The 23,316-nt window shown below is 44.5% G+C and overlaps 4 protein-coding genes across 6 annotated transcripts; 3 read left to right on the plus strand and 1 right to left on the minus strand.

The window, feature by feature from the left end:
* Positions 1-33: 33 nt before the first annotated feature.
* On the plus strand, positions 34-1,866 carry alkbh6 (alkB homolog 6, nucleotide demethylase). Its single transcript, XM_088314410.1, has 2 exons — positions 34-133; positions 320-1,866. Exon 2 carries the CDS (start codon positions 325-327, stop codon positions 1,039-1,041), a length of 717 nt encoding a protein of 238 aa, XP_088170536.1. The 5' UTR covers positions 34-133; positions 320-324; the 3' UTR covers positions 1,042-1,866.
* pms1 (PMS1 homolog 1, mismatch repair system component) lies at positions 38-22,383 on the plus strand. Of its 3 annotated transcripts, XM_088314405.1 has the most exons (16): positions 38-133; positions 3,388-3,542; positions 6,226-6,372; positions 6,577-6,674; positions 7,977-8,150; positions 9,266-9,448; positions 9,918-10,020; positions 10,363-10,526; positions 12,688-12,804; positions 14,107-14,229; positions 14,321-14,467; positions 14,537-15,234; positions 15,934-16,407; positions 16,751-16,881; positions 17,720-17,880; positions 18,501-22,383. In XM_088314405.1, exons 5-16 carry the CDS (start codon positions 8,100-8,102, stop codon positions 18,699-18,701), a joined length of 2,553 nt encoding a protein of 850 aa, XP_088170531.1. In that variant the 5' UTR covers positions 38-133; positions 3,388-3,542; positions 6,226-6,372; positions 6,577-6,674; positions 7,977-8,099; the 3' UTR covers positions 18,702-22,383. The 3 variants fall into 3 exon arrangements, with proteins under 3 accessions (XP_088170531.1, XP_088170532.1, XP_088170530.1); XM_088314406.1 differs by lacking the exon at positions 7,977-8,150; XM_088314404.1 differs by lacking the exons at positions 38-133; positions 3,388-3,542; positions 6,226-6,372; positions 6,577-6,674; positions 7,977-8,150 and adding an exon at positions 8,436-8,877.
* On the plus strand, positions 2,195-3,238 carry adat3 (adenosine deaminase tRNA specific 3). Its single transcript, XM_088314408.1, has one exon. The coding sequence runs from the start codon at positions 2,195-2,197 to the stop codon at positions 3,173-3,175; it is 981 nt and encodes a 326-aa protein (XP_088170534.1). The 3' UTR covers positions 3,176-3,238.
* On the minus strand, positions 4,111-8,145 carry ormdl1 (ORMDL sphingolipid biosynthesis regulator 1). The gene is made up of 4 exons (XM_088314412.1): positions 8,013-8,145; positions 6,945-7,124; positions 5,510-5,661; positions 4,111-5,424 (listed from the first exon to the last, which is right to left on the minus strand). Exons 2-4 carry the CDS (start codon positions 7,116-7,118, stop codon positions 5,289-5,291), a joined length of 462 nt encoding a protein of 153 aa, XP_088170538.1. The 5' UTR covers positions 7,119-7,124; positions 8,013-8,145; the 3' UTR covers positions 4,111-5,288.
* Positions 22,384-23,316: the final 933 nt, after the last annotated feature.

Genomic DNA, 23,316 nt, shown 5'->3' on the forward strand with positions numbered 1-23,316 from the left:
AATGTTCTAAATGACGTAATTTCCGTTTAGGTGGGGACGCTTTAGTCAGCTACACTAAGCCGTCACCACGAGAGCCACTTTTTAATTGGCTCTTTTTTACACCGGGGAGCGAAGAATTGATGTCAAAAAGAAGGTAAAGATGCAGATTAGACTTTTTTCCTTTTATATATCAATGCGACGTTCTGATTATATTTTGTGCCGTATTGTTGTTACGTGGCGGTGAAGTATTGGATTTGTGCTTCCTGCTCACTCGTGACAGCGTCCTCTCGTTCTTGAATTGAGTTGATATCCCGCATTTTCCATATAATTTTCCCTCAAGGCGACATGGAACACCCGCCATGTATTTCCGATGAATTGGGGCCATTTGTCGTGCGTGGTGCTCCCCCGACAGTCTATTACATCCCTGCTTTCATATCTGAGGAGGAGGAGGCCTACCTCATGCAGCAGGTCTATCAGGCCCCCACACCCAAGTGGACCCAGTTATCCGGCAGGAGGCTGCAGAACTGGGGAGGCTTGCCGCATCCCAAAGGCATGCTGGAAGAAAAGATACCCGCCTGGCTTCACACGTATTGTCAGAAAGTCTCCTCGCACGGTGCGTTCGCTGGGAAAGCGGCCAACCACGTGCTGGTGAACGAGTACAAAGCAGGAGAAGGGATTATGCCTCACAAAGACGGACCCCTGTACCATCCGACGGTCACCACTATCACACTGGGCTCGCACACCCTCCTGGACTTTTACACGCCTGTAGACCAGTTGGCGGGCGGCTCCTCCGTCGCGGTTGCTGCATTGGAGGAGGACCGGCATCTTTTCTCACTGCTTTTGCAGCCACGCAGCTTGTTGGTGCTACAGGACGATGCTTACCGGAATCTTCTCCATGGCATTGGAGCACGCAAGCTCGATGTTCTGACGGACAAGGTGTTGAACCTGCACGCCGCCGAGGCCCAGTCGGGGGAGACGCTCACCCGGGGGACCAGAGTGTCGCTGACCCTTCGGCATGTGCCCAAAGTCTTGAAGACCAAGCTTCTTCTGGGGAGGAAGTGATTGGGGCAAAACAGTTGACCTGTTGACGAGTCCAGCGTTTCTCTTTTGTGGGATCAAAGGACATTTTTTCACATTCATCTCATGGCTCACCACCAAGTAAAGTAAATGTCTCCAGCTTTACCACAGCCCAGCATTAATTGGCACGCCTCTTAATTTGAAAGTTTCAACCTTAAATGTACCACAAACTCTAATCCGAAATGTGATTCTTAGTCTCTTGGTAAAATGCAGCATTTAAACAATACTTTTAACAACATACTACTTTCTACTAGCCAATACTTTGTCACCATCTTGTGGTATCGTTAGGGTGCTTCAGAACGAGCACAAAGATGAATTTATCAATAGCGAATCAGCATTGACGGAAATTGCAAATTAATTTATAATGTGGGTCTGATTAGTTGAACTAAAATCTATTCTGTTGAGTGTTTTTTTTACTGCCGCACACTGGATTAGATTTCATGAAACAATAATGTGCTACGGTTTATGGTAAAGAATATGTGGAGTTTTCCAGTATAGCCCTCTTCTTGATTTTGGGTCATATTGACCCATAATTAACTTTAATAATCAAAGGAAATGTATTTTACAAAGCACTTTGTTCACTAGCCTTATTTTTGTTGCGGTCTTTTTTATTTCATTCTATTTTGTTTTATGATTTAAATGAACACATTTTAAGAAACAAAAAAAATAGAATGTAAATGGAAATGCCCATGCGCACTTCAAAGTCTTTCTGCATGAATAACAGATACGCTGCATTGTCATTTTGAACACAACGTTGAATAATTAAAGTTGCTCATGCAAGTGTGAAATTAAAGAAACAAGTTCATCTTTCTTGAGTTGCCTATTTCGGCAAGTGTGTTTGTGAGCCGAGCATTTCCGAATGTTTAAGATTTTGATGGATCGCCGCAAATAGGGGTGTCCAGAAGTTCTGCAGGTTCGAATGAAATTTTGAAGTGAATCCCAGTTACTTACAATGAAACTTTGCTTTTTCCGGCACACATGTCCGCTGTGCTCATACGTTAGAATGCCACTAAAATTGTTCCATGAAATTTTTACATGATTGAATTAGGAGCATAGAATCTAGCCCCTCCGACTGCCATGCGCAGATACTAACTTTGCTGTGACTCCCATCCGACAGGAGGACTTTTTATTTAAAAAAATGGAACCAGTGAGTAAGCGGCGGAAAAGCGCAGCGTGCGACCCCAACTCCTGGACGGCGTACCCAGTGCTGTCGGACGAGCAGACGCATGCCGTGGAGATGATTGACGTCTTCGCCGCGCCCGTCCTCGACAAGCGAGCGACGTCCCGACTGGTCGGAGTGCTCAACAACCGCTACCCCTTGACGGGCCTCCAGCACATCAAGAGGGTTCGGCCCACCAAGGCAGAGGAGGGCCGCCCGCACTCTCTGGAGATCCTGCTGTGCCCGGTCAGTAAAGTTCCAGACTCAGACTTGGACTTGTTGAGCATTGGGTGGGACGGGCTGGGCGAACCCTTCGTGGTCAAGGTTCCCGTTCGCCCCCCTTTGACCAGACCCCAATATGAGCTGGCAATCAAGCACTGGCCCACCTCCTTCAATGAAGACAAGCAGATGACCGACGCCCTCCGAGGAAAGTCCTTCAGCTCGACTCAGAAAGCCCGGATGCACGCTTACATGTCGGAAGCCTTGTGTGCCGCCCAAGAAGGGAAGGCCTTGGGGATGGAGGCCGTGGGGGCTGTGGTGGTGGACCCGGTCTCTGAGAGGATGGTGGCGGTGGGCCACGATTGCCGAGGGCAACACCCGCTACATCACGCCGTCATGGTGTGCGTTGATTTGGTGGGCCGAGGGCAAAGTGGCGGCCGCTACAAGTTGGACGCGTACCCCGCTTGCCGCTCGATTCCGACACCCGTCTCAGACTCGGCGCCGCGGCCGTACATCTGCACTGGCTACGACCTGTACGTGACCCGAGAGCCGTGCGTCATGTGCGCCATGGCACTGGTCCATTCGCGGATCGGTCGTGTGTTCTACGGGGCGGCCTTTGCCGACGGAGCCCTGGGGACAAAGTACAAAATCCATACGCTGAAAGACCTGAATCATCGCTTTGAGGTTTTCAATGGAGTCATGAGCCGACAGTGCGAGGAACTCGGCAGTGTGTCTTTTTGAAAACTATTTTTTATGACTCAATATTAAAGTTTTAATTAAATTCTGTTCACTGCAAATTTCAAATACTGGTTTTTGTCTTGGGATTTCAATGTCGAACGTGAGATGGTCTAAGATTTTTAATCACGTCCATAATCATTTACTAAAAGGCATAAGTAAGAAATAATTTCCCAAACATGAGCCTGTCTGATCTAATTCCATTCCATTTTTTTTAGTCAGGTACTACAAAAGTGTTTATGGTGAAAATGTTTGCATCCTTGACTCCCACCAAAAGCATGCGTCAACCTTCGGCGCATGCAGGTGAAACTTTCGAGTCTTCAGACGAGGACCAGGACGGCTCTCATGCGGGAGCACCACCTTGCCTTCCCAGGTGAGACCGACCTTGAACATCATCAAATCAGAGACTTTTTAGCATGGCTAGGACTGACCATGCGCGAGCGAAAGGCACCCAACGGTTCAAACTTTTTAAGAACATTCTGCTAAAGCTAAATAAAAGATTTTGTGGAAAATTGTAATTAACAAAAAAAAAACAAGACAACCTGTGACGTTAAACTGATCAGTATTAACGGCGTGCATCGTGACGTTTCATTACTAGCCTTCAAATTATGACGCGAGGACGAAACAGACTTTTAAAATCGATTGAACTTTTACTCAAATATATTTCCGTGCCTGTACTTTTTTTTATTTCAATAATTATTCGAATGGGTACTTTTACCAATATTTTTTTTATTTAAACAGGCAAATGTATTTTCACAATAGGCTTGATTATGTTCTGGGGCTGCTTTGCTACATCCAGCACAGGGGGTCTTCTATCCGTGCTGGGTAAAATGAGTCCTGACAGGATGAGAACGCAAAGACGAGATTGTTTATATTTGAAATATTTCAGTTGGACAACAAGAAAAATGAGTCAACACAAGAACAAGAGTTCGATCACGTGGTAAGATGAAAATGATTTAATGGGACACAAGAAGTTTGGCTTTCCGCAATATTAACCGACATTTCCCTCACTTTCACAAGACCGTTTTTTTTTACACCACTAAAATCTAACACATTCACAAAAGAAATGCACAAAACACCTGCCCTGTGATTGACTTCAAGTATTCATAGAATATATACACACACACAAGTATATTTTAATCGTGAATAAGGGGAAAGTTCCATTCAATTACTCAATGGTGAATAATTTGTCAGCCTCTAGCAAAAGAGTGTACCAGTAAGAGGCACTGACTTCGGAGGAAGTAAACATTTTGTTGAAAGAAAAAACATTGCGGGCATTGCTCTGGCTAAAACAAACAACCGTTAGTGTCAGCGTGCGAATTCAAGTCGGCCCATGAAGAGCAAAAACTATCGAAACAAAAGTCTCTGATACCTGGGCCTGCCATCGTGTTCCTGGGTCAATATGACCCGAGGAATGTGTCATTCTCCAGGAATGCGTATAAGTTGATTACATTGAAAATGGAATTAATCAGAAACAGCAAAAGTCTTTCTAGGTCATTTGTATCAGAAATGCACACGTTGTTGACATGTATTTAAAACTGTAACAATTTAAAACGGGTCAATTTGGTACAAAATATGTCGGGCTCATCTTGTGTTTGTTTCCCTTGAACAGCAATAATGCGTCTGGGTCATTTTGATGTGGGAAATGTGTAATTAATGTCAAAAGTGTCTGAAACGCACATTTTAAATATCTCAAGAACTCAACTCACAAATATGTGAAATTAAACATTGTCGATTTTGACGACTGGGTCAACTTGACCCAGCACGTTTACCTATCCAAGTATCTAAAGCGCCTCCCCTCCAAATCTGAGAAAATAGTATCTCATTAAACATTAGCTTAACTTGCAAATGTGTGACAACGCACACTTATTCATCCCCCCCCCCGTGTGAATATTTGAACCGTGAAGACATTTGAATTTGACCCGTGACATTACAGGAGGGTTCAACATTCACGCAAGTTACAAATGCACACGACATCCAGTTTTCAAAAGCTTCCATGATTATAAAAGTTTTCTCTCGCTGATTTCAACGACACTAATTGCGTCACGCGCTGTATTTCCCACGCCAGAAAACACTACAAGTGGATGTAGGAGGCGGCTTGGGGGGCGTCACGAAGGATTTAGTACTTGTTAATCCCAAAGATTCTCACGCCGTGCAGTTGCGGTAGCTTGGGGATGAGGACGCTGAGAAGCGAGGCCGTGTTTATGAAGAAGTGCGTTGCGTCGTATTTGGTGTAGAAACTCGCCAAGAAATAACTGGGGAACAAAGAAAAGAGAAAAAAAAAAATCTGAATCCTCGATTCTCAGCATTAAGCAAATGCTCACACAAAAGGATGCTTACAGGATGATGGGAGAAATGGTGAAGAACTTTCTGGAGGACGTGAACTGCACGCCGTAATCGAGCTGTTCCCAATGCGTGAGAAGTCTGGCCTTGCCCTGATCGGGGGTCTCAAAAGGCGTCCCTTTCACCGCATGCATGAACACGTACATTCCCTGCAGACACAACAAGACCGCCGATACGTTTGTGGAACCATTGCAGTTGTGAGTAGGACAAAAAAATAGAGACGGACCATCAGGATTCACGTTTTTGTTTGTTCCAGTTTGCTATCGATAGTTAAACCAAGTCACATTGAGCCGAGAACCTGGAACGATGTTGTGGATGATGTGAAAATTGAGAGAAAACTTTGTTCATGAGGATTTGATGTCATCTGCAGGCTTTTTTTTTTAAGTTTGGGGTTACAGTGGTGCCTTGAGATAAGAACTTAATTTGTTCCATAACGTGGTTGTAACTCAAAATACTTTTAAAAAATCCTCAAATAAAATAAATATTTTTTTGCCTTTGGATGAGAATGAAAATGCAATTAATCAGTTTTAGGCCCCCGCCAAAATATTATTAGATTATAATTATTATAAAATATTTGTATTGTGTGTTTTTCTTTTGTTTTTTTGTTTAAAATAACAAAAATAGCCCTCGATTGTACTTTACGGGGGGGATCATGCAGTAATTACAATAATAATTAGAATATAAAGAAATAAAATTTTTGTGCTTCAATTCAGTGGCTGTTTTGCTGCTCCTTCTGATGGATGTGCCTCGGCCACGCGGGGGCAGCACAGCGCAGACATGCAGCGATAAGGAGATGTCTCAGCTCCTCAGTAGGCCAACGTAATATGAATCGTTCTCCAGAGGAAAATGAATATTTGCCTGTGAGTGTTATATTGTCTGTTTACGTGTTTTGCTCCACTGTTTGTATTCAAATACCTGTTGCATAAATAGACTGGCCGGCAACCAATGTAGGGTGAACTACGCTTCTCTTGGCCAAAGTTTGTTGGGTTAGGCTCCAACTCACCCACAACAACCCTAACGTAGACTTGTGCTACAATAAATGGATGTCTGTGTTTTGTCTCCAGACTCTTATCGCGAACAAAGGCTGGCGTCCTAGATCAGAGTCTGCCGCCCTAAACAAAGAGAAGACTACTGATGGTAGCAGAATGCCTTCATATCAGTCGTGCGTACAGCCGTCTATAATTGCCATTGACGCTGCGTCAAAATGGCTTCCTTCGTTATTGCTTATACTGTGGTACGTTGTGTTCTGGTTTTCAATTGTGACCAAGATCCAAGCTAATTTATTTTCCTAACAATTGAAATTCCATGAATCCCTTCAAGCACCCCCCCCCAAAAAAAAACACCACAATTATTAGTTTGCATTTTAAAATAGGATCATATTGGGGGGAAGAAAAACAAACTTCTGTAAAACGGCGAAGTGTGTCCTCCTCACCAAGTTGTGTATGACGTTGGTGAGCGTCCACACCAGTGGCACGCTGAAGAACGGAATGCTCAGAAGCACAATGTGAAGGATTCCCACGCCGAGTGCGTAGGTCAGCCAGATGCCGCGACTGTTCATGACCCGCGTGTTGGGGTTCACCTCACTGTGTGCCACACCCACATTCATTGTGGTCTAAAAGACACCAATAAAAAAAATTATCATTTGCACAAAAGCGCCACTTCCTGTTTCTAGTTCAATTTTAGGCATGCGTCCTTGAGACATGTTTTGTTTTCACCAGGATACACACACTTGCAAAAGTATTTCTGTTTTATGACCAATTGAGGCACCAAAAAGACATCTAATCCGCACTAAATTAAACACAGCTCCAAATGTAGGGCTCTTGACACACTACTTGGATTACGTGACACAAATGATGCCAAGAATTGCCAGACTGTACCTTTGCTCACTGGAGCTAAAAATGATACCAAGAAAATATATTAGCCAATCTTGTTGAACTTTGTTCCCTGGCCCGCTTTCAGCTTCCAGCTTGGGTGAATGCTTGCACTGTTTACATCACCACAAAGTAGAAGCGTGATCTTCCCTTGGACGTTAACAATGTGGAACTCAATGTTTTTTGGGGGGGAGTTTACTCCACCTTCCTGTTATGATGTTTTTTCATTTTTTATTTTGTATCCCAAAAACGTGACCTGCTAATATTTAGAGAGTGATGTCAAATAAGTAAATGCATGCTTTCTAAAATAACACGTGCTGATTTGTTGCAAAAATAATTTAAAAAATACCATTTGCAAGCACTCTTTCGGATCCACTGTGATAAGAGAAGATCAGTGCATCCGATGGGCTCCACCGTGTCACTTAAAACTGACAAAACTGGGGGACAAAATTAAAGTTAACCCCAGTACATTTCTTTTCCATTGTTATTGATTGGAAATACACGTGCAGTGTTTCACACCAGCAGTTGTGGTTATGTAGTACTGCAGATGGCGCAGACTATGAGTGAAAATGATCTACTTTTGATTCGATTAGGTGGAAGGTGGGCATCCAAAAGCCCCGGCGACTTACAGGTAACGGCAGCTGGTGGTTGAAGTGCCCGGAGAGCCGATCTGCTTCGGAGAAAAAGAGAAGACAGAATTGTTGCTGTTGTTGTTGATGTGTTTCACTAAGCCGACAGCGACGACCGCAGTGAGACACAAGGCAGAAGTAGGCGAAGGCACTGTCAACTCACCAATTGCTCCGTTAGAGGTCTTTCAGGCTTTTTTGCAAGGTTGCATCTCGGACAGTTGTGGTTGATTGTTTTTACCTTCCGTGAACAATACAGTTTTTTAAACATCAATAAAATAAATCGGATATTTATTATGGTTTATATTCAGTATCCATGCCAAACGAAGATGAAATTCTAATAATGACGTGCCTGGCAGTTTAAATTTAGGGCAAAAATACGTCCTCATACTTCCTACTTTTCATTTTCTGCCAATCAGCGCTTAGTAGACCGGGCGCGAATTCGTTTCTGCGTTTGTTTACAACACAGTCGTAGGAGGAGACAAGTTAAGTCTTTGTACATTTTTTTATTTTGTCCATCCAGCATTGGTATGGACGTGTAAATCTCCGTATGAATATTCATTAATTCACTCGTCGCTTTTAAACAGACTTGCAAGCTGCCGGTATCAATCGATAATCCCGTAATGGCAATGAATGACGTCATCTTTTAGCGACCCCGTGAATCATCCCACAGTCACAACCAAGAAGCATTTGCTTCTGTTTGTTTTTGTTTTGTTTGTTTGTTTTTACGTCCGTCATGAAACAGCTGCCCGCAAACACAGTGAGGCTGTTGTCCAGCGCACAGGTCATCACTTCAATGACGAATGTTGTGAAAGAACTGCTTGAAAACGCACTCGATGCAGGGGCTTTCACTATTGACGTCAAACTGGTATTGTCATTTTCGTTCCTATTTTATTTTTGGACTCGAATGACCCCCTCGAATGTGTGATATTACGCAACTAAGTCAATTGTCAGTGAGTCGCCAGTTTCCCCCAATCTCTATCTCGAACTTGATGAATCTCAAAGTTAAGATGAAGTTAGTCGGCTTGGGCATGAGGGTCAGTAAGGCTTGGATTTTGAATTAGTAAGGGTAACAGGAGTGGTTCACGTTGTCCAAACACTAACTGACAAGTATATGAAGTGATGCCTCCACTAGTGAAAATGCATTGTCTTCTACAAGTCGGAGCATCTTACCTTGTTGCAACCCCCTCGCTCCATCTCTGGTTATCATGGTAACAAAATCCATACGAACTCCTCTCTTTGATTTGCCTCTGCAGGAGAACTACGGCCTGGATCGGATTGAGGTCCGTGACAACGGCTGTGGAATCAAAGCCGCCGACGCTCCCGTGATGGCCATTCGCCATTTCACCTCCAAGATCCACAGCCACGAGGACCTGGAGTGCCTCCAAACATACGGCTTCAGGGGTGAGGCGCTCGGCTCCGTTTGCGCCTTTGCAGAGGTCAGTCCAACTGTCAGTCAGACTCCAGAGAGTTATGCGGTTTTAATAAGTGCTGTCATTATTGACAAGTTTTTGAATCAATTCTGCGATTAATTAATGAAATAATGGGATAACATTTATTTTTCATGAAAGTGTATCACAAAACCATTTTTCTTGTTACTGTTTGTTAACCAATTATTGTTGTTTATTTTGTGTTATTTAGTGATTATGAAAAAAAACACCAATAATTAAGCGATATCACATGGGATCGATTGATGTTCTACTCGCCAACCATTTTGAAAGTAATTCAGTTACTTGTTTGGTAATTGTATTCCGAAGTGAAAACAGATGCTTGCAAATGTCAAATTTTGATGACACAAAAGATATTTCATGCAGGACTCTTTTGAGAGACCCCAAATTGCTCCTAAATACGAATATCATTGTGAATTGTTCGTTTGTCAAGTATGCATAATATTTTTATTCTCTCCAGGTGGCCATCACCACCAAGACCGAGGACGATGACATCAGCACCCAGTACACACTCAACGCCCAAGGGAGGATCGTATCTCAGAAGCCGACTCACTTAGGCCAAGGCAAGTCCTAATTATTTTTTTTGTGGGCAGCAGAATCAAAGAATTGCATTTTTACCCCACAAGTAAAAATGTTCCCATGGATCTTAATGTTACATGTTCTCCCATTAATGAATACGTGTTTACGTTTGCTAACCGCATTATGCGATGCAAAACCCAAACCAACTAAACTGTACCACCGACATAAAGAATTATGCATTTTTATCACAAGTATTTAAACCTTCCCAAGATAAAAACAAACTTAGCCATCCTACAGTTTGTTTGAAAGCTTTTGAAAAGTTTTTTTTTTTTTCAACATGCGTTTTCTTTTGAATTCATTCAAAATGTGGTCATCGCATCTTCCAGGTACAACGGTTAGCGTCGTGAAACTTTTCAAGAACCTTCCCGTGAGACGACAATACTACTCATCGGCTAAGAGGTGCAAAGACGAGGTGAAAAAAATCCAGGACCTGCTGGTGGCCTACGCCATTATAAAACCCCAATTGAGACTCACGCTCACTCACAATAAAGTAAGCCTCCCTCTTTTATGACCTTTTGACACGGTGGCTGTCGAAACGTTGGCATACCTCGCTAATCCAATTTGATTTTTTTTTAGTCAATGTCAAGTTTCAACTTGCTGTTCCAAAGTTTAAAAGAGCAGCACTAAGAGCTTTGTATTCAATATAAACAAAAGCTACAAAATGAGCGTATCAAAAGACACGAGGCTTGATCACGTACGTTGCCACTTGTGTGCAGCCACAAGGTGTCCTCAGCAGCTTTCTCATGATTTCGGTTGTGTGCATTATGTAACCAAATAGTCACAGTATTTACTGTATATTCCTTCTCATGTGACAAAATGCCTCTCGACACCGCCCCTCGTTTTAGTGACCAATCCGATTATTTGAAGACTTGTAAAATATTAGAATATAGAGACAACATTTTCCAAGCTTAGTTCTTCAGTAGTGTTGTGAAGTGCAAAAACATCTTACAATTCTTCATGTCACAAATTGGCAAGTATAATCGAGAGTTAAAAGCAGTCTTTTGTTTTTTCTTAATTTCTGACACTTTTGGATAATCAAACATGCCCCGGGATGAAAAGATGAAATTCTTTCCTACTTGATACTGTATATCGTGTTTATCACAATGTGTGTGTGTGTGTGTGTGTGTGTGTCATCGTTATTCTCTTTCTCTCTAATCTATCTACCTACATTTTTAAATAATTATTTTGGGGAGTGATTTACACCAATATTTCAGTCCATCTTAAGTCTTTCAATAAGATGCAAGTATTGAGCAAGTGGATATTGCCATGTCTTGTAGCCTTTCTCGGCGCCGCTAATCACAGCTGTCAGGTGCTCCAAACACAAATATGAGTGACTGTGAACTCGGATTTAGCTGATTATGATGCTTGAGTAAGTTGCTGAACTCAGCTGCAGTTTGTGTTTCAGGCCGCAGCCAGCCAACGTGCGTGCGTGCGTGCGTGTGTGTGAATGTAGGCTATGTGGGTCAACGAGAGGGCACACCACCACTGTATATGACGTTCCTAGAAATCTGTTTCAAGGTTGTTAACGGTGAGTAATGAATGCCCCCATTTTGTACATTCAGCTCTCGCTTGCCCCTATCCTTTACAACGAGCTGTGCAATTCGGGCCCGTGTGTCGTGTTTCACAGCTTCTTGACGACCTGTTTACAGGACCGATCCGTTTACATGTGCCAACTGTACATCAAATTGCTGCTACGTGCCAATCGCGGAGGGCAAGAGTTTGAAAAGCGGAATAACTAAATGATTTTATTTTTACACGTTATTTCTCATGAATTTTTGCGTCAAAGATCGAGTGCTTTGTTTTATCTTGTGTCGTATTGTCAGATAGTTTCTAACTTGGATTGTGCTGATTGACAATGACTAAAACCGCAAAAAGATTTTCGATTGATTTTTTTTTTTTGGTGTGTGTGTTTGGTGGCAGTTTGATCCTTATTTTATCCTGCCTGCTGTTTTGTTTGTTTCTCAGAGACAGCAAAGATTTTGATGGTTCAATTTGACCTCAGGCTTGTTTAAGCATCCAAAAGTGTCAGATATGTCATATTATAAATTTACACTAACGAGGAAAGATTGTGACTTAAAATATAATCAAATTATAGTTGAATGATTTTGGGGGGGAAACAACACTACTTGCCATGTTCTTTTCTGCTATTTATATATGTTTTAAGATAAACACGCTTCAAATTTTCTGCACAGACCAGACAGGTTCAAGGGGGTTGGGTTGGGTTGTGGGGGGGTCAGAACAAAAACAATCATTTTGCTTAGTCAATTTGACCCAGACCGTGTTTAATATTCTGAAAATTAAGTGGTACAGATTAATATTTGACTAGGAGACATTGTCCTGTAAATTGCCCCAAATATTTTCTGGGTCATTATTTAATTGCCCAACAGGAAAACAAAAAAAAATCACATTAAACAATGCATATTATATGAATATGTGTGAAATAAAAATAGATGATCGTAAATGTTCATTTTAGTTCTCTACACCGAAAAAACAACTTTGCAACAATTGCCACATAGCAACAGGCTTCAATTCTTTTATGATAAGAATGACGAGAGCAAGATTTGCCGCAAGTTAATGATGGTTGAGTTAGCGTCTTGACATGAATGTGAATGAAATCATGACCTGCGTCCGTCGGTGTCACGTTGTTGCAGGTGGTGGTCTGGCAGAAGGCCAAGGCGGCTGACCACAGGAGTGCCCTCCTCGCTACGTTGGGGTCCAGCACACTTGCTAACCTGCTCGCATGTCACCATCGTCAAGAGCCAACAGAGGTTTGATCAGAAATAGAAACTTGTCTTGTTCAGGAAAGCTATTCATTGTACCTGAACTGTTTGAAGGCGATTGGCCTTGCCTGGTGGAAATGCGCTGACTCGGGCCGGCCAAAATAACTAAAAGTAAAAAAACATTTTCATTCACGAAAAAAAAAAAGAAAAAGGAAAATGCTTTTACAAAGCTAAAATTAAATTAAAATTCCAAAATTACAATAACTCTGGTCTCTCGCCAGAAAATGTGCTCATTTGATCGCCCGCCAACTTTTTTTTTTTTAAGCTAAGCGCTGTTGTGCTGACTGTAATTGAATTCTGTTTTGAGCGGTCACTTTTCTGCTCACTCACGGTAGGTGCCATGCGGCTCGGTAGCTCGCGGCTAATCGCCTCTGACGGATATAGAGCAGTCCCTTTTCATCTTGTTTCTCTCCTTTTTCTCCTTTGCTTGTTGTTGAGCCGTCGCTGCCGCCAGTTATGAGAGCGACCTTTCGTCTTGTCCGGCGACGCCGACTCCCCGTAGCAATGAAAGTGCTTTTTCTCCCGTTTGTGATCAAGGGGAGTCAAGTTGACACCTCGGGGGAGAATTGGAACCAAAGGAGACAGCTGTGTTTCCTTCGACTTTCAGCCATTGGAGGGCAAAGAGTCGCCGTTTGTGTTGCCATAAAATGACCGTAATGAGCAGAAACGGGGAGAAACACATGTGGCCCCAAATGAAAGCGTGTTGACTTATTTGACCGAGCGTTGCAAAAAATGAGCCCGAAGCCATGTGGAGGGTGGCGGGAAGAAAAAAAAAAAGCACAGCTCTTGGCCACCTGGAATCGATACCACGTTAATTGCGCTCGTAATGTCTTACAAGCTTACTTCCATAATGGACTTTTTAGTAGGATTGTTTGATATTTATGTCCACTCATCATTTTTAGCCGTAGACAACAGCTGCAGGCAAACTTGTCAGGCAACGTTTTTGTAACACAGCCAAAAATTCAAGTGAGTTTTTAGCAAAAGATTGAGTTTAATGGACAAATTCAGGTGGAGTTTTCATTTGCGGTGCTGTTAAATTGTGCTTGGTCGGACTGACTGTGAATAGAAACTTTTTTTTTTTCATAATTTGAATGTTGTCACTCACATGCGGTGGTTTTGGTGAAGCGTGCCATCCCATCAATTTTTTGCTGGTATGTTCAAATGTAGCAATGTAATTTTTTTCACATCCCGATACTATTTCCACGTATTTAAAATTGGAGCAGCACTATAAGACTGACTGACTTGTTTTAGTTTTGTTAATTGTCCCTTTTTATTTTGCATGTTCCGAAGATATTTCTCGAGGGTTTTTTCCCCAAGCCGGGAGCAGATGCCTCTTCAACCAGCACATCCGTCCCAGACAAAACATTTATATTTGTCAACAATCGGCCCGTCCATCATAAGGACATTATGAAGGTATGCTGCTCTTCACGACACGCTATGCTCGGAGTACTCTTAGCTTGAAAACTTTTTTTTTTTTCTCTTTCAATTTCTGATCCGCCGTCAGTTACTTCGCCAACACTATGCTGCGCAGTATGCGGATGAGTCAGTGCAAAACCGCTACCCCATCTTATTGCTTCAAATCACCGTCCCACCCTCTGCTGTCGATGTCAATCTGACACCCGATAAGACTCAAGTTCTTCTCCACAACAAGGTATTCTGCGGAGCTTGAACTCAGACAAATATGAAGGTCCTACTCGCTCAGTTCCTCGTTTGCTTTTAGGAAGCTTTGTTTACTGCGTTGGAAGCTCTGCTGGTTTCTCTTTACGGGTATCGGCCCGGCTGCGAGACGCCGACGGAGCGGCTCTGCCGCAATAGCTCGTTTTTGCCATCCTCGAGGACTGCCACCGAAGAATTGGAGGATGAGATCGTCGCAAAAAAGGATGTTGCGGAATTTCACACTCTTAAAGATCCGATTGAACAATCAGACACCAGACGGACCTCCGACAGCAGCTCTTCATCCTCGGCGGCAGAGGACCGGATTGTCGACCAGATGCCCGTCGGCCTCGAGTCCAAGGTCTCTCTCGGTGATGATGAAACTTCAGACTTGCCAAAGGAACTTCCCGAAGAACTGAAGGACAAGGAAGACTCGCGCAAAGCACGTATGTCGGCAGAAGATTGGAGTAAGGGCACTGCTCTGACGGACTCGGTTTCGGGCGAGCCCCTGCAGCCCGTCAAAATCCATCAGGCCGCCATGCCGAGCAAAAAAACGCTCAACGTTATCACAGAAAAGCGTACGGCTCTGACAGCCTTTGACCTGATCAGCAACCGGACCTTGAGAGCGCCGCTATCGCCGCTCGCTCTGTTCGAGAAGGAAGCTCGCGTCGAGGTTCTCAGGGAGAAACCCACCGCCAGTCTACAGGAAATCAGCAACGCTGTTCATGACGGGTGGAAAAATCTCACCGACGAAGACCGCAACAAGTACGATTCATTGCCTTTGATGTGCTTCTGTTTCTTGATAGAATAACTCCCCGATTCATCGCCCGTCAGCGGATCATTTTCGGTATGGCACCGTGGTGTCACTCGAAAGACAAACGTGTCGTTTCCCGGTTGTTTTTGTTCATCCAAAATCACATCCACACTTAATTCACGAGCGCTCGGGGGAGTGACACAAAGTTGGCGAGTCCAGAACAGATTTGGCAGCAAACAGATGGAGGTAATGAGCGTTAGCGTTTGACCCGTTTGGGCCCCCCTGCGAGTCAAAGGATTTACATTCATGAAGCTAAATCATTTAGCGGGGCAGAGAAAAATAAAATCAGGAAAACATAGCTCGACACGACACTACCAGTCGTCTTTTCGCATTTACGACCCTGCTGCTATGTTGCCGGTCAAATTGACGACTATGATTCAAACGGTAGAAAGCAAATTTCAAAAATTGAACACATTTTAAGACTTTTTTTTCCTGCTGGCCAATTATTATATTTTCTGTCCAGTGGGGGATAAAGATCAGGACCGACTGGGGATAGCAAAAATTGGCAAATGTTTGTCACTCCTTATAATTGCCTTAAAATCATGTGGGATAAAAAAAAAAAATCAATCAATAAATAAATTTAAAAAAAAGCAAGTCATCATGTAGCCCAATATGAGCGTGTTTTTCCTAAACGTATCTGCACTTTACAGGTATGAGGCTAAGGCCAAAAAGCACCTGGAGCACCACGACCGCACTTGCGCCGCCAAATTGGCTAAGAGCTGCAGCGGCGCTTCGAAAGAGCGGCGCGCCACCTCCGCTCCGGGCCAGAAGCGCAAGGCTCCGCTCTCCAACCAGCAGCTGCTGGACGAGCTCTTCTCGGCGCCGCAGCCCCAGAAGAAGCCCCACATCCCCGGTCCGAAGACCTCGCGGGCCGTCCCCTGTTGCGTGGCCGGCCTCCGCTCACGACTCCAGCGCCTCTCGTCGTCCCGGGACACGCCGGCGCCGCGGGGCTTCCGTCTTATCAACCGGCTGGCTTCTCAGAGCGTCTGGGTCATCTTATGTGATCGGAGGCTCGTGCTGTTGAACCCTTTTCGGGTACAGGAGAGCTTGCTGCTCAAGAGACTCCTGCAGAATCAAGTCCTGCCAGCCGTCACGCTGCAGAACGCCATACATGTCACAGAAGGGTAACGTAACACGCTGGCCACTTATCAGCGATGCTTTTAGTACTCCATGAGAAAGGCTCCGTTAGTGTGCATCCAGGGTGGGCCACACCGAGTTCTTTTATCCGGCCCACCGGGCGTTATTAGCATGTATTTGTTGCATCTATTTATTTAAAAATGATGACTTCGTCCGTCTGCCCCAAAACTTTAGATGGTGAATTCCGGTTGAGCGTGTTTTTTTTTCTAGTCTGTGTTGTGGACCCGTGAGTTGTTTCTCGTTTTCAATTGTGCTACTCAAACAATCTTGCCACAATCTTGAAATTGATCGAGATGCTCTTGTGTGTATGTCGCTGAATTTCTTGTGCAGACGTTTAGGGGGAAGCGACTCCATGGAGACTTTGTGCAGCCTGGAGAAACAAAGGCCAGATGTGAACGGCAGGATGTTCATCTCTGACCCGAGAATTGTGGCCAATGGATTTCAAGTCAGACTCACGCCAGGTAAGCCGAATCGTTAACTTGGCAACACGTGAGCACGTTGCAGGGGGCCCTGTGGAAACATTTCACAATTTATTTGCCGGATTGATAACCTGTGGCACAGGTTTTACTTTTGGAGAATCCTGAACAAGTGAGTGAGGGTGTACTCATGGTATGACAAAAGAAGCGCATGTCCGTGATGTCCGCATTGAGCTCCACAAGCGTGACATGTTCCTTGTAAATCTTCCATGATGGCAGCGACCAAAACAAATGGTCAGAACCCAATAACCCAGCGTAAATATTTTTCATTCACGTTTCGTAACATAATAACTGGTAACCGACCGTTTGGCGCAATTTCTTCTTCATTACCGGGATTATTTTCCAGCTTCCCGTGAATTTTGCTTGTTTTTGTTACTTTGCCGCGGTCAAAGTTGGCGCTTTGCCCGATACCGTGACCTTTCCAGCGGGTCTGTAGCCCAGCTTGCAGGTGATCGGAATGGTTGCCCTTTGAAAGAATTCCTGGAATTTTCATTGGTCACTGCACATGGGGTGCGTGTAACATCTTGGAATAGTTGCCACTCTCTTCTTGGAATCCAAACTAAAACATTGGCCGTGGCGTCCAAGTCTTGTGTCAGAAATTTACATTGGCATGATTTGCGATATTTCCTCTTTAAATGACAGGCCGTATTTTTTTCCGACTTCCTTTCGGTCTTCTGGGGCTTCTATTAGTCATTTAACACTCCATTTGGCCCTCCACGGTTTGACTTGGTCAACGGCCAAACTGTAAATCACAATATTTATTTATTATTATTTCCTGGAGCTCGAATCTTGGTCATCTGTGCTTTCTGCTTGTCTTGGCCAGGCGGCGCGTCGGCCGAGAGACATCTGGAAGTGACGGCGCTGGCCGACTGCGTGCCTTTCCTCGGTGTCGAGGACCTCGGGGAGATCATGACGGCGGTTCTTCGCAGGAAGGCCAAAACTGTGCGGGAGTGTCGGCCGCTCAAAGTGTCCAACTACCTCCAAGTGAGTGATAAAGCGAGGAAAAGTGCATCCAGAATAAAAGCACAATGGTCCCTCGCCTATCGCGTGGGATTTGTTCCGGAGCTGAGATGGATACGAGCAATATAGAGAGGCCATACGCACGACCCCCCAAAAAAATGTTTTTTCATTTAAAAAAAAAAAAAAAACACCCAACGACATTGCGCTCTATCCAAACATGGATAAAATGAAATTAAATGTTTGATTGTGTGCCACCAGGTGACGGAATAATGAATAACAGAATCATATGAAACCGTCCTCAGTAGGCTGGCGCAATATTGGTCAATCTTTGCAGCGGATAAAGAATATATGCCTTTGGCTGTTGTATAGCATAAACACAATATTCCATATCTGCTGCTTAAATTAACCATAAACGACACGATCTATTAAAATGTGAATCGGAAGTTGTTTCAAGGAGTTAAAAACTATTTGTGGTGTCTGAATATGGCAGATTTTCATAGAGGGTGTTGTGGCTGAATCTTGAACGTATCCACGGCTATAAACAGAAGACCAACCTTATGGACAAGCTGACCTAGCTTGCCATTGCCAGGACGCACCGCAAAATTTCCTTCTTGTCTGAGTCACCGACGGCATTCTTTGCACAGAGTGAAGCCGTGCGACTCGCCCGACAGATGTCGACGCATTTATCCAGAGAGGATGTGGAGGACATCCTGACACAGATGCAAGAGCAACTTGGTGAGAGCAAGCGCACCTGTTTCCACGGAAGGCCTTTGCTACAGCCGCTGTGTGACGTCCCTCAGACGGAGCACGAGGCCAAAGCTCTCGTAAAACCTTTGGGATTATGAAGCGTTCGGATCGCCTGCTAATTTAACTCCGTTGCGTTGACTTTTTATATCCACCATACATCAAGTGGAGGGTGTAATTCCTTCCAGTCGTGAGGGACATGACTAATTATGGCTCTTGCTTGAGTACTTTTGCTGATGGATGCGAAAATGTAACGCTCTTAAATACCCAAGAATATTCTTCCATGCAAAATTCAATAAAGCCGCGTCATGTGAAGTAGCAAAGATGGCGCCTTCACGGGCCACTTGATTAGGTACACAATGCGTCGGCGGCCCGAGTGGGCTTTTCGCTCACTGCCCTGTAGACGACACCGAATCCCCCGAGGGAAAAGTGCAATGGTATCGCTTCTCTTACGATAATATTATAGTTAGCCCAGCGAAAGGTCAAAACTCGCCACGTGTCTTGTTTTACGTGAGCGCGGCTCCCCTTCCATATGGCTGCGGGCAACGGAAGAGCCGCCGCGGCACCGGGGCCCGTGTGAAACGCTTGTAAATGCACGCCCGAGTTTCTCGTGTCAGCAAATGTATGCGGCGGCGGCGGCGGAATTTGCTCCGTACGTGCTGGCCTTTTCACCCGAGGGCCATATTGGAGTAATTGGGAGGATGAAAGATCAGCAGAGAGCTGCCTTTGGCCAGCTCTCTTTTTACGCCACCTGTTGCAAGCCTTCCCCTCGCCCCCCCTGCCACTGAAAGCAATTTAGCACACTCGGTCAACGCAAGAATACAATATTTTTGGGGTGCAGACGTGAAGCATTGAAGATGTTCTCCCGTTACGTTGCAAATGCGCAGATCCACCTCCTGCTTCTCGGGGAACAGGAGATCAGCTTTCGCAAGGGTTTGATTTCTTTCTTTTTTTTTTTTAAACTAAAATTAAGACGTGGTCTATATTTAAGTGGCTTTCCGTCTATTTTTGGAGCTGTGATGGAGCAGCGCCGCAAAAAGAATGCCTGGCTCATTTTGAAGCACCTGTTTGTGTTTACAAATGTGACACTTTGCAACAAACGTGTGTGACGTCGTGGAAGTTCACAATTCGCAACGGAACAATTCTTGATGTCGTTTCTTAGCCATTAAATCAGACGAGCTGAACCTCGCGCTGCCAGAGATGAAAAGTTTCAACCGTGAATATGTCACAAACAATGATCCCAAAATGATGAATGATCTGGAGCTGACTATTCCGCTGTAGTTTCAGCATAGTTATTTTCAGGTCCCGCTTCAGTTCAGTGCTGCGAGGAGGTGCCCGTTGTCTCAGATCATATTAATTCAGCAACATTGTCACGTTTAACAAATGTGGGGGGGCGGGGCGGGCAAGCATCAGATGCATCGTGCACAAACTCTACGATGAATGTCATTTGTGAGATTTTCAAATCCTTGCGGCCCGTTTGACACATACCGGACACTCCAGCACATCCGCCGGCGTTCGGAGGATGCGCTGCATATCATCTCCAGACAGGAGCTTTCCATAATCTGCCCTCCCTCGGCCTCTCGTTCAGGAACATTTATTCTTCAACACCGTCCCGTCTCTTCCGAAGCAGGTCGCAACCTCGGACCCGGGGTGGATCGGGGGGGCGAGAGCTTTTTCTGAGGCTCTATTTAACCCATCGGTGTAAACCGGCGCAGACGCTGATTAATATTGTCAACATTTCTGGAGTGGACACCAAACTTCCAGTGGCGTACAAAGTCATCAATCATCCGATGGCTTCCCCGAGGCGACTGTCAGCGTTCACGTCGGAATAGTGATTCCTTCTCCCTAATTGAAAAAGCAAACGCGAGCAGACGGAAAGGATAAATCAGTGGCGCAGGCGAAGACAGGTAGCGTTCAACAGCTGGCCATCTGGCCGTTATCATGTCCTGGCTGGCTTTTATGACTTTTCCCGGGAGGGATTGACACAAACAAGCCGTCCGCTCGGCCTCGGCTTGCTGAAGTGATTACAACGTGCGTCGTCAACACGCCGGCCCCCGCGTGACAATGCCGTTTGTTGGCAACCAATTTCAGCGAGGAAGAATTACGATATGGAGGGTGAGATTACTGCGATTCGTTTTGGGTCAGCAGAGGAGATGTTTTAGGTTTGAATCTCGCCTTCCTTCCTGCGTTGCGTTTGTGTGTTCTCTCTGTGCCTGTGTGACACATTTCCGTCCGCATTCCGAAAACATCCATGTTGGCATTTCTTGTCATCATCTTCACCTCAAAAGCGGTGCTTATCTCAAATCCAAAGCGACGCAACACCGCCTCCTAAAGAGATGTTAGTCACTACGGTGGTTCACAAACCAGAATTTCAAAGACAGGCTGGGCGAGACCCATTTCCAAGACTACTCGTTGTAAAAAAAATAATAATAAATTACTTGAATATATTCAGTGGTGGCAGTCAACAGTTGGATTTCAGTTGCTGAATATAAACGTCCATGGCCGTGAAATAATTGAAATGAAAAAGTAAGTGAAGTGTCTTTGTACTTGTTGGAGACTCTCTGTATCTTCCACTAACAACCCAGGCTAAACTCTGCTCATTCTGGACATAGTAAGATTTCAGTCTCAGTTGAGATCCATCACACTCATTATCATGACACCATTGCTGAATTTTTCATCAAATTGCTGGCTATATGTTGCACAGAAAAGAAATGAATTTCTTCATTTCCAACAACCAAAGGACGATCGGACCTTCAATAGAAATAATGTTTAACATTCCTTGAGACCCCAAAAAATCGAGTCCCAGTTGCATCCATTCCAGTTCTGTTAATGTTACACAACAAGAATCGCGTCTCCAGCTGTCTTGGAGCACTCGCATACCCCCGAACATCCTTCTTCCCTCTTCTCTCACTCTCACTTCCTCACCTGTCAAGAGGTGGAATGTCACTGGCGGATGCAGTCCTCCAGAGTCCCGCCGTCAAAACAGATGTCGCGACGCTCAGCTCAGGCGAAGCCTCAAGGAACAAACAAGCGGCAATAAACGGCGAAGGGCGCTTCAACCTGGCTCGGCACCGAGGCGCAATGTCACACCGGCAAAATTGTCCGATTCGAGCAAATTTCTTAAAGTGTGTTTTGGCACATTGGGCGGGACGAGAAGTTAGTTGCGATTGCGACAACATTTGTGGAGAGAGACGACGACGCCGAGTGAAATTGTCTCGGTTGTTTGCTCGTCGAGTGTTCTATCAAATAGAATCATCATAAAAATTGCCGTTCTCTCTCGAGAGAGAGAGAGAGAGCGACAGCGGCTCCAAGTCTCAGACTATTTTTTTCATTCCAAAACAACCAAAGTACTTTCATCAAAATCTGATGTGAAATTTCAAAATAAAAGGCCAAGAAATATCAAAATTTGACCGTTACACACGATTTTGAAAAATCATCAAAAATTAAGTTTTCGTTATCCCGCAACCAGACCAGCGCTGGGGCACACTAGACCACCTCAGGTATCCAACCAAAGTAATTTCATCAGAATCTGATGTGGCATTTAAAAAAAAAGGCATGAGAAATCTTTAAATTTGACCGTTATACCCGATTTCGAAAATTCATTAAAAATTCAGTTTTCGTTATCCCGCAACCAGACGACTGCCGAGGCACACTAGGCCACCTCAGGTATCCAACCAAAGTACTTTCATCATAATCTGATGTAGCATTTAAAAAAAAAGGCATGAGAAATATCACAATTTGTCAGTTACACCCGAAAGAGATTTCTTCTGCATTCTATATTGAAATGCCACATCAGATTTCATTCAAAGTACTTTGGTTGGATAGCTGGGGTTGCCTAGTGTACCCTAGCGCTGGTCTGGTTGCAGGATAACAAAAAACGTCATTTTTAATGAATTTTCAAAATCGGGTGTAACGGTCAAATTTTGATATGTCTTTGGCATTTTATTTTGAAAATGCCACATCATATTTTGTATTGAAAATAAGAGTGGCGGCTGCCTTGACTTGGTCTTTGCGAGTGCAGGCTGGCCTGACTGCAGTCATCTTTTTGCGTGATCGTAATGCTCCCGGTAAGTAGTCAAAATGACAAATGTCTGCCACCAACAGAAGTGACAAAACTAGCGCTGCAACCTTCACATGTGTTTGCTGCACTCTTGCATCACTGGCAAGCAGGGGGAGGCTCGAATGTCAAATATGTATGAAAAGAGGGTTTTGTGGCCGGGCTGTGCTCCAGCTCTCAGCGGGGAAAGGAAGTGGCTCTCTCGGGGTGACGCTCGGAAGTCAAGTGGCAATGAGCCCGGCAGAGGTCACGCTGTCACTTCACATCCTCTCATTTGGCTGCCACACTTACAACAAAAATCAAACAGCTGAGTTATGGAAATCAAAGTCCATTTGCACCTTTGCAATCATCACATGCACTTGATAGAATGTGTGCGTGTGCGCGCGTGCGTTGTCATTTTCCTCCGTGCTTACTCACACCACGTGTGCTCTCAGAAGACATGCAGATTGTCAGCTGCTGAGGCACATGCTTATTAGGGTAGCGTGATATTGCGGGATACGGATGTTGACTATTGCAGTATTTAACATGTACCTTCAAAAATACTTTCCAAAAAAGACATTCATTTTTTTCAAATGTGTTCTGAGCGAATTAATGGTAATTCCCCGAGATCACGTCCAACTAATAAAGATAAAGATGGCCTTAATTGGTCCCACAACGGA

This window comes from Idiotropiscis lumnitzeri, chromosome 14 (genome assembly GCF_059441095.1).
Source record: "Idiotropiscis lumnitzeri isolate Australia: NSW breed Sydney's pygmy pipehorse chromosome 14, RoL_Ilum_1.0, whole genome shotgun sequence".
Lineage (NCBI taxonomy): Eukaryota > Metazoa > Chordata > Actinopteri > Syngnathiformes > Syngnathidae > Idiotropiscis > Idiotropiscis lumnitzeri.